The sequence below is a fragment of the Carcharodon carcharias genome, chromosome 3 (genome assembly GCF_017639515.1).
Source record: "Carcharodon carcharias isolate sCarCar2 chromosome 3, sCarCar2.pri, whole genome shotgun sequence".
In the NCBI taxonomy this organism is placed as follows: Eukaryota; Metazoa; Chordata; class Chondrichthyes; order Lamniformes; family Lamnidae; genus Carcharodon; species Carcharodon carcharias.
This window is the reverse complement of record NC_054469.1, coordinates 84,155,916-84,168,747: the sequence shown is the minus strand read 5'-3', so window position 1 is coordinate 84,168,747 and position 12,832 is coordinate 84,155,916. Positions and strand designations below refer to the sequence as shown.

General features: G+C 44.9%; 1 protein-coding gene across 1 annotated transcript in view; it reads right to left on the bottom strand.

Annotated features, from left to right (window-relative positions):
- The window catches only part of vopp1 (VOPP1 WW domain binding protein), an 89,341-nt gene extending 76,916 nt beyond the window's left edge, over positions 1-12,425 (bottom strand). Inside the window, exon 1 of the mRNA XM_041184652.1 lies at positions 12,288-12,425. Coding sequence (XP_041040586.1) covers positions 12,288-12,347 — 60 coding nt within the window. The 5' untranslated portion in view covers positions 12,348-12,425. The remainder of the gene's footprint in view (positions 1-12,287) is intronic.
- Positions 12,426-12,832: the final 407 nt, after the last annotated feature.

The following is a 12,832-nucleotide window of genomic DNA, read 5'->3' as shown; positions in this document are numbered from 1 at the left end:
TACAGCTTCTGCCACAAGCATAGAAGCAGAAAACATACCGTGAACTTATTTCTTGGGCAAAATTTTCCAACTGCAGTAGAAAACAGAGCAGCTCACTGTAGTCGGACCAGTGCTGCTCATATTTTGTTTGCTTAATGCATTTCCAACAAGTTGCAAATTGTGAGAAAAAGCAACTCCTCAAATAGTTGTTGGTTATGTTATGATTCTTGGTCACAACCAAGTTTTTGGCAAGATCCAGTTAGAGGCCAATAATGTTTTGTTTAAAGTAGGCCAAGTTTGATACTCAAGGCAATTACTAAGTGGACAAAGCCACAAGATTCCACGGGTTTCGAACAAACAAAAATAAACTTTACAATACATGTTCAGAAAGATAAAACAATTTACAATATCTGTCTATGCTAACATTCAAGGTAAGGATGAGGTACATGTGAATTAACAGGTCACCTATGGTCAAACACACCACACTACACAATTAATGCCAGATGCAACCAGGGCAGATTCTCAACAACCGACCCAGACATCAGTAACACTGAATCAACCAATATCACTGAAACTCTGTCTCTCTCACGAGGGATTTCAATCTTCACTTTTGAAGATCTTACCTTGGAATTCTCTCCAAAAGTCACTCCAACTCAGACAGCCTCAACAATAGCCCACCTCGCAGGGTTCAATCTCGTCTCCCAAGATTCTGCTTGCCTGCATTCCCAAGTGTACACCCAAATACCAACTCACAAGCACAGCTTTGGCCTCGCCAAGCAGAACACAACTGCTCCAAAGTGGAACCTTCGCCCTAACAGCTCGCAGCACGGAGTCACCTATGTTCAGCTACCTTCTTGGATCTTCAGGCAAGGCCACCATGCCCCCAACCAGAGGTTCTGCTTCTTAGTTTAGTGCCGACCTCCACACACTGACTATGCAGAACCTCTTCCTCATTCTGCCTATGTCGTTGGTACCTGTAGGAACCACAACAACTGGATCCTTCCCCTCCCACTGTAAGTTCCCCTCCAAGCCTTAGCAAATGGCACCAGGCAGGCAACATAGCCTTCTGGGCTCTCGCTCATTGCTGCAGAGAACAGTGTCAATCCACCTTACTATACTGTACCCTACAATCATTATATTCCTTTATGCTCGCTCCACTTGAATGGCTTTCTGTACCACAGTGCCATGGTCAGTCAGCTCAGCCACTCTGCAGTCCCACTCCTATCGAAACAAGCTGAAAGAACCTCAAACCTGTTGGACAATTGCAGAGGCTGACACTCATGCATTCCTGTGCTCTGGGAACCCTTACCTGCCTCATCTGCAGTCATATCTTCCTATCCCTGACTACCTTCCAAATCAGAAGACTCCACCCTAAAGGGTGTGACAACCTCCTGGTACAAAGCGTCCAGGTAACTTTGCCCCTCCCTGTTGTGTCACAGCTCAGCCTCCAGCTCAGTGACGCTGAATGACCTACTCCTACTTTCTATGTTTCTAATCTCGGATTCTTACCTGTGCAAATTGGCATAGGGCAAATAAGATTAGAGAAATGAATGCATGGCTCAAAGACTGATGTGGAAGAAGTGGGTTCCAGATGTAGGGCATTGATATCAGTACTGGGGATAGCAGGGGCTGTACTGTTGGGACAGCCTACACCTGGACTGTGCTGGGACCAGTATTCTAGCAAGCCGCAAAACAAGGGAAGTAGAGAGGACTTTAAACTGAGTAGTGGGGGCAAGGGATCAAATTTGGGAAGATGTGGTAAATCAAGGAGTAGAGACAAGGCAAGAGAGAAAGGTACATATGCAGGAAATGACAAACAAAACATGATAGGATGGGGCAGAGAATACAAATCTAAGGGTAAATTAACAGATAAGGCTAGACATTACAAAAATAATAGGACAAAACCAAAGTTTCTCTAACTAAACCGACATAAATTCAAAACAAAACAGATGAACTGATAGCATGAGTAGAAATAAATAAGTACAAACTGATAGCCATTAAAGAGGCATGATGACAGGATGACAAATATTAGGACCTGAATGTTGAAGGGAACATGGCATTTAGGAAGGACAGGAAATTAGGAAAAGGTAGAGGGGAGGGTCTGTTAATTAGTGATGATTTAGCACAATAGAGAGGAATGACCTAAGATCAGGAAACCAGGATGTAGAAGTGGTTTGGGTTGAGATGAGAAATAATAAAGGCAAGAAGTCACTTGTGGGAGTGATGTACAGGCCTCCTAATTGTTAGTACATGGTGGGACAGAGTATAAAGGAAGAGATAATGGGGGCTGGTCAGAAAGGTACGGCGATAATGATGGGGGAATTTTAATCTATATATAGAATGGCAAGATCAGATCGGTAAAGGTAGCGTAGATGAGGAAATCAAGGAACGTTTTCTGGATAGTTTCTTAGAACAGCATGTTCTGGAGCCAACAAGAGAGCAGGCTCTGTTAGACCTGGTATTGTGCAACAAAATAGGATTAATTGATAACCTCCTAGTAAAGGCATCACTAGGTGGCAGTGATCATAATATGATTGAATGTTATGTTCAGTTTGAGGGAGTAAAGTAAAGGCTGGTATTATAAACTTAAATAAGGGCAATTATGAGGGCATTAAAGCAGAGTTAGCTAAAAGTGAACTGGCAAATGAGGTCAAGGGATAAGTCAATAAAGATGCAGTGGCAGACTTTTAAAGGGATATTTCAGAATTCGCAGAATAGATACTTTCCAATGAGAAAGAAAAATTCCAAGGGGAGGACCTACCCATCCATGGTTAATTTAAAAAGTTAAAGACAGTATCAAACTTAAAGAGAAAGCACATAGCTGCACAAAGGCAGGTGGCAAGTCAGAAGATTGGAAAGAATATAAACAGGAAAGAATGACAAAAAGATCAATAAGGAGGAAAAAATTAGAATGCTAGAGGAAGCTAGCTAGAAATAGAAAAACAGATAGTAAGAGTTTCTATAGATATTTAAATAAGAAAACAGTTAAAAAAAAGTGAGTATTGGTCCGATAAAAGTGAGTCTGGGGAACTAATAATGGAAAATAAGGAGATGGCAGATCATTTTGAACTGGTATCTTGCATTGGTCTTCACTATAGAGGATACAAGTAACATCCCAGAAATAGCTGTAAGTCAGGAAATGGGAGGGAGGAACTCAGGAAAATTACAATCACCAGAAAAGTGATATTGAGCAAATTGTTGGAGCAGCAGCTGACAAATCCCAGGTCCTAATGGACTTCATTCTAGAGTCTTAAAAGAAGTGGCTAGTGAGATAGTTGATGCTATGGTTTCAATATTCCAAAACTCCCTGGATTCAGGGAAGATTTCATTAGATTGGAAAATAATAAATGTATTAAAAAAAATGAGGGGAGGGGGAGAGAAAGAAAGCAGGAAACTACCAGCCAGTTAGCTTGATAGATGTCACAGGGAAAATGTTACAAGATATTATTAAAGATGTTATAGCAAGATACTTGGAAAAATTCAAGGTAATCAGGCAGAGTCAACATGGTTTTGTGAAAGGGAGGTGTTTTGGAGTTCTTTGAAAGCGTCACTTGTGCTGTGGATAAAAGGGAACAGTAGATGTACTGTACTTAGATTTCCAGAAAGCATTTGATAAGGTGCCACGTCAATGGTTATTGCGGAATATAAAAGCTCAATGTAGGGTGCAACATATTGGCATAGACAGTAGATTAGCTAACTAATAGGAAACAGAGGGTAGCCGTAAATGGGTCTTTTTCTGGTTGGCGGGATGTAACAAGTGGTATGCCACAGGGATCAGTGCAGGGGCCTCAACTTTTACAATTTATATAAATGACCTGGATGAAGGAACTATGTTTTTTTTTTATTCATTCACAGGATGTAGGTTTCGTTGGCTAGGCCAGCATTTATTGCCAATTCCTAGTTGTCCTTGAGAAAGTGGTGGTGAGTGCCTTCTTGAACTGCTGCAGGCCATGTTGTCTAGGTACACCCACAGTGCTGTTAGGAAGGGAGTTCCAGGATTCCAAATCAGGATGGTGAGTGACTTGGAGGGGTACATCCAGTGGTGGTGCTCCCATCTATCTGTTGCCCTTGTCCTTCTAGATGGTAATGGTTGAAGGTTTGGAAGGTGCTGTCAAAGGAACCTTGGTGAATTCCTGCAGTGCATCTTTTAGATGGTACATCCTGCTGCTACAGTGCATCGGAAGTGGAGGGAGTGAATGTTTGTGGATGTGGTGCCAATCAAGCAGGCTGCTTTGTCATGTACAGTGTTAAGTTTCTAGTGTTTTGCGGGAGCTGCAGTCGTCCAGGCAAGTGGGGAGTATTTCATCACATTCCTGGTTTGTGTCGTGTAGATGGTGGACAGGCTTTGGGGAATTAGGAGGTAAGTTACTCAACGCACGATTCCTAGTCTCTGAACTGCTCTTGTAGCCACAGTATTTATATGGCTAGTCCAGTTCAGTTTCTGATAAAGATAACCTCTAAGATGTTAATAGTAGGGCGTTCAGTGACGGTAATGCCACTGAACATCAAAGACCAATTGTTGGACCCTCTCTTGTTGGAGACGGTCATTGTCTGTGTGGGGGGAATGTTACTTGCCACTCGTCAGCCCAAGCCTGGATATTGTCCAGGTCTTGCTGCGTTTGGACATGGACTGCTTCAGTATCTGAGAAGTTGTGAATGGTGCTGAACATTGTGCAATCATCAGTAAACATCCCCATTTCTGACCTTAGGATGGAAGGTCATTGATGCAACAGCTGAAGATGGTTGGACTGAGGGCACTACCCTGAGGAACTCCTGCTGTAATGCCCTAGAAATGAGATGACTAACCTCCAACAACCACAATTATCTTCCTTTGTGCTAGATATGACTCCAACCAGCAGGGAATTTTCCCCTGTTCTCAGTGACTCTAGTTTTGCTAGGGCTCCTTGATGCCACATTCTGTCAAATGCTGCCTTGATGTCAAGGGCAGTCACTCTCACCTCACCTCGGGAGTTCAGCTCTTTTGTCCATGTTTGAACCAAGGCTGTAATGAGGTCAGGAGCTGAGTGACCCTGGCAGAACGCAAATTGGGCATCAGTGAGCAGGTTACTGCTAAGCAAGTGCCGCTTGATAGCACTGCTGATGACCTCTTCCATTACTTACCAATGATCGAGAGTAGACTGATGGGACAGTAATTGGCTCAGTTAGATATGTCCTGCTTTGTGTGTACAGGACATTCCTGGGCAATTTTCCACATAGCCAGGTAGATGCCAGTGCTGTAGCTGTACTGGAACAGCTTGGCTAGGGGGTGCAGCAAGTTCTGGAGCACAAGTCTTCAGTATTATTGCCGGAATATTGTCAGTGCCCATAGCCTTTGCACTATCCAATGCCTTCAGCCATTTCTTGACATCACATGGAGCATTTTGAATTTGCTCAAGACTGGCATCTGTGATGCTGGGGACCTCCACTTGACACTTCTGGATGAAGGTTGTCATGAATACTTCAGCCTTATCTTTTGCACTGATGTGCTGAGCTCCTCCGTCCTTGAGGATGGGGATATTTGTGGAACCTCCTCCTCCAGTGGGTTGTCTAACTGTCCACCACCATTCACGACCTAGCAGGACTGCAGAGCTTAGATCTGATCCGTGGTTGTGGGATCGCTTAGCTCTATCACTTGCGGCTTATACTGTTTGGCACGCAAGTAGTCCTGTGTTATAGCTTCACCAGGTTGACACCTCATTTTTAGGTGTCCTTGGTGCTGCTCCTGGCATGCCCTCCTGCATTCTTTATTGTACCAGGCTTGAACCCCTGGCTTGATAGTAATGGTGGAGTGGAGGATATGCCAGGCCATGAGGTTTCAGATCGTGTTCAAGTACAATTCTGCTGCTACTGATGGCCCACAGCGCCTTATGGATGCCCAGTCCTGAATTGCTAGATCTGTTTGAAATGGAAGTGCCACACAACGCAATGGAGGGTATCCTCAATGTGAAGGCGGGACTTAGTCCCCACAATAACTGTGCATTGGTCACTCCTACCAATACTGTCATGGATAGATATATTTGCAGCAGGCAGACTGGTGAGGATGAGATCAAGTATGGTTTTCCCTCTTGTTGGTTCCTTCACCACCTGCCGCAGACCCAGTCATCTAAGACTCAGCCAGCTCGATCAGTAGTGGTGCTACCAAGCCACTCTTGGTGATGGACATTTAAGTTCCCCCACCCAGAGTACATCCTGCGCCCTTGCCACCCTCAGTGCTTCCTCCAAGTGGTGTTCAACAAACACTGATTCATCAGCTGAGAGAGGGCAGTACATGGTAATCAGCAGGTTTCCTTGCCCACAATAGACTTTCATGGGATTCGGAGTTGATGTTGAGGACTCTCAGGACAACTCCCTCCAGGCTGTATACCACTGTGCCACCGCCTCTGGGATGGTGATGGTAGTGTCTAGGACATTATCTGTAAGATATTACTCCGTGAGGATGACAACGTCAGGCTGTTGCTTGACCAGTCTGTGAGGCAGCTCTCCCAATTTTGGCGGCGGCAGCAGCAGCAGTATCCCACCCCCCACCCCCCGCCAATGTTAGTAAGGAGGACTTTGCAGTGTCAACAGGGCTGAGACTGCCGTTGTCATTTCTGGTGCCTAAGTCGATGCCAGGTGGTCCGTCCGGTTTCATTTCTTTTTTGAGGCTTTGTAGTGGTTTGTGGCTTGCTAGGCCATTTCAGAGGGCATTTAAGAGTCACATGGAAAGGATAATCGAAAATAATTTCACAGTCATCATTAGGCTTTTAATTCCAGATTTTTATCGACTTTAAATTTGAACCCGAGTCCCGAGAGCATTACCCTGGGTCTCTGGGGTTACTAGTCCACTAGTTAAACCATATTACCACAATACCACTACGCCACTGCCTCCCATCATGGTAGGAAAGCAAGTTGTGAAAGGATATAAGAGGGCTACAAAGTGACATAGATAGGTTAAGTGAGTGGGCAAAGATCTGGCAAATGGAATATAATGTGGGCAAATGTGAAAGTGTCCATTTTGGCAGGAAGAATAAAATAAGCATATTATCTAAATGGTGAGAGGTTGCAGAGCTCTGAGATTCAAAGGGATCTGGGTGTCCTAGTGCATGAATCACAAAAGGCTAATATGTAGATGCAGCAAGTAATTAGGAAAGCTAGTAGAATATTGCTTACTGCAAGGGGAATTGAATACGAAATTAGAGAGGTTATGCTTCAGTTGTACAGGGCACTGGCGAGACCACATCTGGATACTGTATACAGTATTGGTCTTCTTATTTAAGAAAGGATGTAAATGCGTTACAAGCAATTCAGAGGTTTACTAGACTAATACAAAGAATGAGCGGGCTATCTTATGAGGAAAGGATGGACAGGTTACGATTGTATCCAATGGAGTTTGAGTCCACTGAAGAGTAAAAGGTGACTTGATTGAAACCTTTAGGATCCCGAGGGGTCCTGATAGAGTGGATATGGAGAGTTTAAAAATAAGGGCTTGCTCATTTAAGACAGAGATGAGGAGAATTTTTTTTTATCTCAGGGGGTCGTGAGTCTTCGGAACTCTCTTCCTCAAAAGGCAGTGGAAGCAGTCTTTGAATATTTTTAAGGCAGAGCTAGATAGATTCTTGATAAACAAAGAGGTGAAAGGTTATCAGGGGGATAGGCAGGAATGTGGGGTTGCGGTTACAATTAGGTCAGCCATGATCTTATTGAATGGCGGAGCAGGCTCAAGTGGCCAAGCAACCTACCTCTGCTCTTAGTTCATCTGTTCAATTATCTTCAGCCGAAAGCACCATCAAAAGACGATCCAACTTAGTATTTTCCAAGATTTCCATCACAGATAACAGCAGTAAGCTAACTGGGTATACTCTGTGGCATTAATTGACTGATTGCCGTGCACAGTAAAGACTATGAGCTCTGACAACCTCCAGGCTACAGTGTTGAAGACCTAGCCACAAAGCTGTTATAATACTGCTACGGCAATGGTATCTAACTAAATGTGGAAGACTGCTGTCATATCCACACAAAAAAGGACAAACCCAACAAGATCAAACATCCCTTCTTCCCAATCCGCAAAATGATCAAAGGATTCATCAACAGTGTCTTTAGCAACACCTACATATGGAAAACTAGCTCTCCAGCACTAGAAGCACTTGGCTACAGATCTCATCACAGCATTGATTTAGATATGAATACAAGACTCAAATACCAGAGGAAATATTTTATCAAGACAACATTTGACCAAGTAAGGCCGCAAGGAACCCCAGGAAAATAGCAATCACTGGAAATCAATAGTGAAACTTAACAGTTGGAATTATAATCCACATAAAGAAAGATTATTGTCGGTCAATAATTGCAGCCTGACCATTGTTCAGGAGTTTCTTTCTGGCCCACTACTTCACATGCTTCAATGGCCTTCCCTCCATCACAAGACTGGAATTGGGACTGATGATTCGTGTTCAGCTCCATATGCAACTGTTCCTATAATGAAACAGCCCACACCAGCATATAGCAGTACTGGGAACATACGGCACAGGAGTAAACATTCAGCTCCTCATACATGTTCTGCCATTCAAATCATGGCTGATTTGCATCTTAATTCTATTTTCCTGCCTTTGCTCTATATCCCTCCACACCCTTGCCTCTCAAAAATTTCTCAATCATGACAGTGCCATTGCCCTGGTATCATCAGCCATTTTGGGGAGAGTTGCAGATTTCTACAATGCTGTGTGAAAAATGCTTCCTGACTTCATTCCTGAATGGTCCTTAACTGAAGCTCTAATTTTAAGATTATGTCCCCTTGACCTTGATTTCCCCTTCTCTCCATAGAGCAAATAGTTTCTCTGTATCTATCTCGTCAAGTCTTAACATTTAAACACCTCAATCAGTTCATCTCTCAATCTTCCATACTCCCAGGAGCACAGCCAGAGTTATGAAATTTGTCTTCATAATTTAATCCTCTAAGCCCCGGTATCATTCTGGGCCAACCTCTAGCTTGGGCTGACAAAATGATAAGTAGAAGTCACACCACACAAATGCCAAGTAATAACCATCTCGAACAGGAGAAAACCCATTCATTTGCCCAACCTTCAATGACACCAATATTGCAAATTTCAATCAACATTTTAAAAAATTTATTCTTTCATGGGGTTTCGGTGTTGCCGGCAAGGCCAGCATTTGTTGCCTATCCCTAACTGCATTTAAACTGAGTGGCTTGCTTGGCCATTTGTGAGGGCAGTTAAGAGTCAACCACATCACTATGGGTCTGGAGTTACATGTAGGCCAGGCCAGGCACAGGTGGCAGGTTTCCTTCTTGAAAGGACTCTTAGCAAACCAGAATGGTTTTTATGACGATCGATGATAGTTGTCATGGTCACCACCACAGACTAATTTTCAATTTCAGAATTTTTAAATTCCACCAGGTACTGTGATGAAATTAGACTGGGCCTCTGGATTACTAGTCCAGTGACATTACCACTATGTCACTGTCTCTCCCACCCATCTCCCAGGAACTAAGTTTTGACCATAAGCTGTTGCAGCACTGCAACATGGAGGGCAGGTCGTTAAGGCCAAATACTGTGTGTCAAGTGGCTCAACACTTGACTTCTAAAAGCGTTAACTACCATTCACAAGGTTGACATCAGAATTACCACAAATTTGGATAGGTGCATTTGCAGCAAACTCAAACTCAATACCATTCAAGGCAATGTAGTTCATTAAATCGTAGGTCTTGCAATCTACTCAATGTCTCTCCTCCTCAATCACTGGTGTACTGCTAAATATATATTATCTACAGGATGCTCTCTTTAAGCTCGCCATGGTAACAGTTTCATCCTCTACCATCGAAAAGGTGAAGAGCAGCAATGTTGTAGAAACTCTTATCACCTCCAACTCTCTCAAACAATCCTGACAGTCATTTATATATCACAGTTCTTTCATCAATCTTCTATAATTTCCTGGGTAACACCATTGTGGAAACACTGTTGCTACAAGGACCATATCAACTCAAGGCAGTGTTCCACCATCACTTTACCAATGCAGCTATAGAGAACAATAAGTGCAGCCTTGCCAGAATCAACATTATAAAAACCTAATAGTTTTACTTTAAAAAATTAACCATTGACCTAAAACAAGATTTCAGTCTACAGCTTGTTATTGCTGGCTTTTATGTCAAAAGATCACTATCAGTTTTAAGAGAATTTTCCTTCTCTCTCTAAACTTCTACTTTCTTCCATTGCCAGAGATATTAACACCCTTTCTAAGTTATTATTCTATGGACATGAGTCACCCTCTGGTATCTCGATGGAGTAGCCATTATAAATGTGCGATTCCCAGAAGCCAACTATGAAGTCCATTGCTGACAGTCTGATCCTACACACTTTCAGCAGGTGTTATGGAACAATGACAGAAGCAAGAACCATGCTGATTTTCCCTTTGTTAACCATGGAACTCTGCAGCAAACTATCAGCATATTTTCTCTTACGAGATATTCTCAAGATTAAGATTTTTTTCAACTTTAAAATAGCTATCCATTTATGAAAATATAGTTTTAATGCTGCCTAATGATTCAACTGATTAAAGCAAGTATCTGACACATACCAACTAGGAAAACCTCAGAATCAATTCACAATCTATGCTCTAATAAGTAATTCCAACTGCAGTAGTGATAAAAAGAGAATCAAACTTTAACCTAATGTAAGTTACAAAAGCATTTCACAGGAGCATTATGATACAAATTATGACAGCGAACAGCCTAGGGTGATACTGAGTCAGGTGACCAAAAACTTGATCAAAAAAGGTAGGTTTTAAGGAGTGTCTTAAAGAAGAAAAATGAGGTAGAAAGCAGAGATTTAGGGAGGGTATTCAGAGCAGTTGGGCTATGTATCTGATGGCATGGCCACCAATCCTGGAGTGATTAAAATACAATTTGTTTGAAGCAAAATAATTTAAAACTTCCCAAGCATTCGTGCCCCAGGGACCTCTACAGAAACACATCTCCCGTGATATAGAAAAGAGGCTAGCATTTACAAGTAACGAATAAAATCCAAAAGTTTGTCGGCAACCTCAGGCCAACTGCAGTTAGGTGTATTAATACATTTTTTTGCTGTGATTTTTTTTAAGAGGATGTAGAGTTATGGGTTTGAACAGTAAATTCCAGGATAAGCCCAATGTAATTAGTTGCCCTATAATCAGTTTGCATAATTTATAGTTTACATAACAAAGCAGCTGTTTAACTAAATAACTAAACTGCTAAGATGATCGCATAGGAAAGGAAACTCAAGTAGGTTCTGTGGTTCATGGCTGTATTGGAGAGCTTCCAGATAGACTGCATTTCTGGAACCACCTGTACCACAAACTCCGCTCTACATATACATATTGATCAGAACAGGCAGAAGTCTTCCAACTTGTACATTTCAAAAAGGAGTAATTTTGACTCTCAATAGGTAGTTTCTCATCACTCGGTCATTTTATCACTGTCTATAACCGTCTCTCCAAACCTCCTGACTTCACATTAACAATCTTTTTAAAGTGGGAAATAAAGGTGAAGGAGTTGGATGCTGAGAAAAGGTACCTAGCGGAGTTTCTCATCTGGTACAAGGGTCTGCACAGTCCTGGACGTTTTGGTTCAAATACAAGTGGGGAATGTTCCGTCCGTTCCGCCAGTGCTCAAAAACAATTTTAAACGGCTCAATCCGCCCAGAACAGCCTAGGCACCGAGCCCGACCTCCCGAAGACCCCGGGCACCGAGCCCGACCCCGACCTCCCGGAGACCCCGGGCACCGAGCCCGACCCCGACCTCCCGGAGACCCCGGGCACCGAGCCCGACCCCGACCTCCCGGAGACCCCGGGCACCGAGCCCGACCCCGACCTCCCGGAGACCCCGGGCACCGAGCCCGACCTCCCGGAGACCCCGGGCACCGAGCCCGACCCCGACTTCCCGGAGACCCCGGGCACCGAGCCCGACCCCGACTTCCCGGAGACCCCGGGCACCGAGCCCGACCCCGACTTCCCGGAGACCCCGGGCACCGAGACCGACCCCGACTTCCCGGAGACCCGGGCACCAAGCCGACTTCCCGGAGACCCGGGCACCAAGCCGACTTCCCGGAGACCCGGGCACCGAGCCCGACCTCCCGGAGCCTCGAGCCCGACCTCCCGGAGCCCCCGGGCACCGAGCCCGACCTCCCGGAGCCCCCGGGCATCGAGCTTGTCCACCCTGCTCGGCTTCCCTGAGCTAACGGCCGCTCCATTTCAAAGTTCCCCTTTCGGGATGCTCGAGCCCCGGCTGATGTTTACCTCCCCCGCCCCCCCCCCCGGCAGGCCTCGGCGCTATGCCTCACCTCGAACAGCAGCAGGATCAGACAGCTGACCGCCGAGCTGGGCCTGGGGCTCCGGACCATGGCGGCTGGCTGCGAGACAGTGGCGGCTCACTGGGCTGCCATTGCCGGGTGAGCGGGGCCCCGGGGTGCTGCGGGAGCGAGCGGCGGCGGCGGCGAGCCTGTGGTTATCGTCCAATCAGAGACTGCAAGCGCGCGCCGCCCACTGGAGGCCGCGCTCCCTGTTCCGCGCCCGACTGCGCGCGTGCGACCAACGGTCTCCATGAGTGGTGCTTTCCACGCCAGGTCAGTACAGGCTGATCCCAGCCATTCTGAACTGGGTTGGCAGCATTTTACTCTAAAGGGAAAGGGCAACGAGAGGGAACAAATGGATACCAAATTACATTTTTAAATATTATTTCATGGGATGTGAATGTGTTGCTGCCAAAGCCGGCGTTTTATCGCCCATTAGAAGGTGGCGGTGAGCCACCTTGAACCCTTGCGGTCCATGTGGTGCTGGTACATCCATAGAGCCGTTAGGGTGTTCCAGGCTTTTGACCCAGTGACAG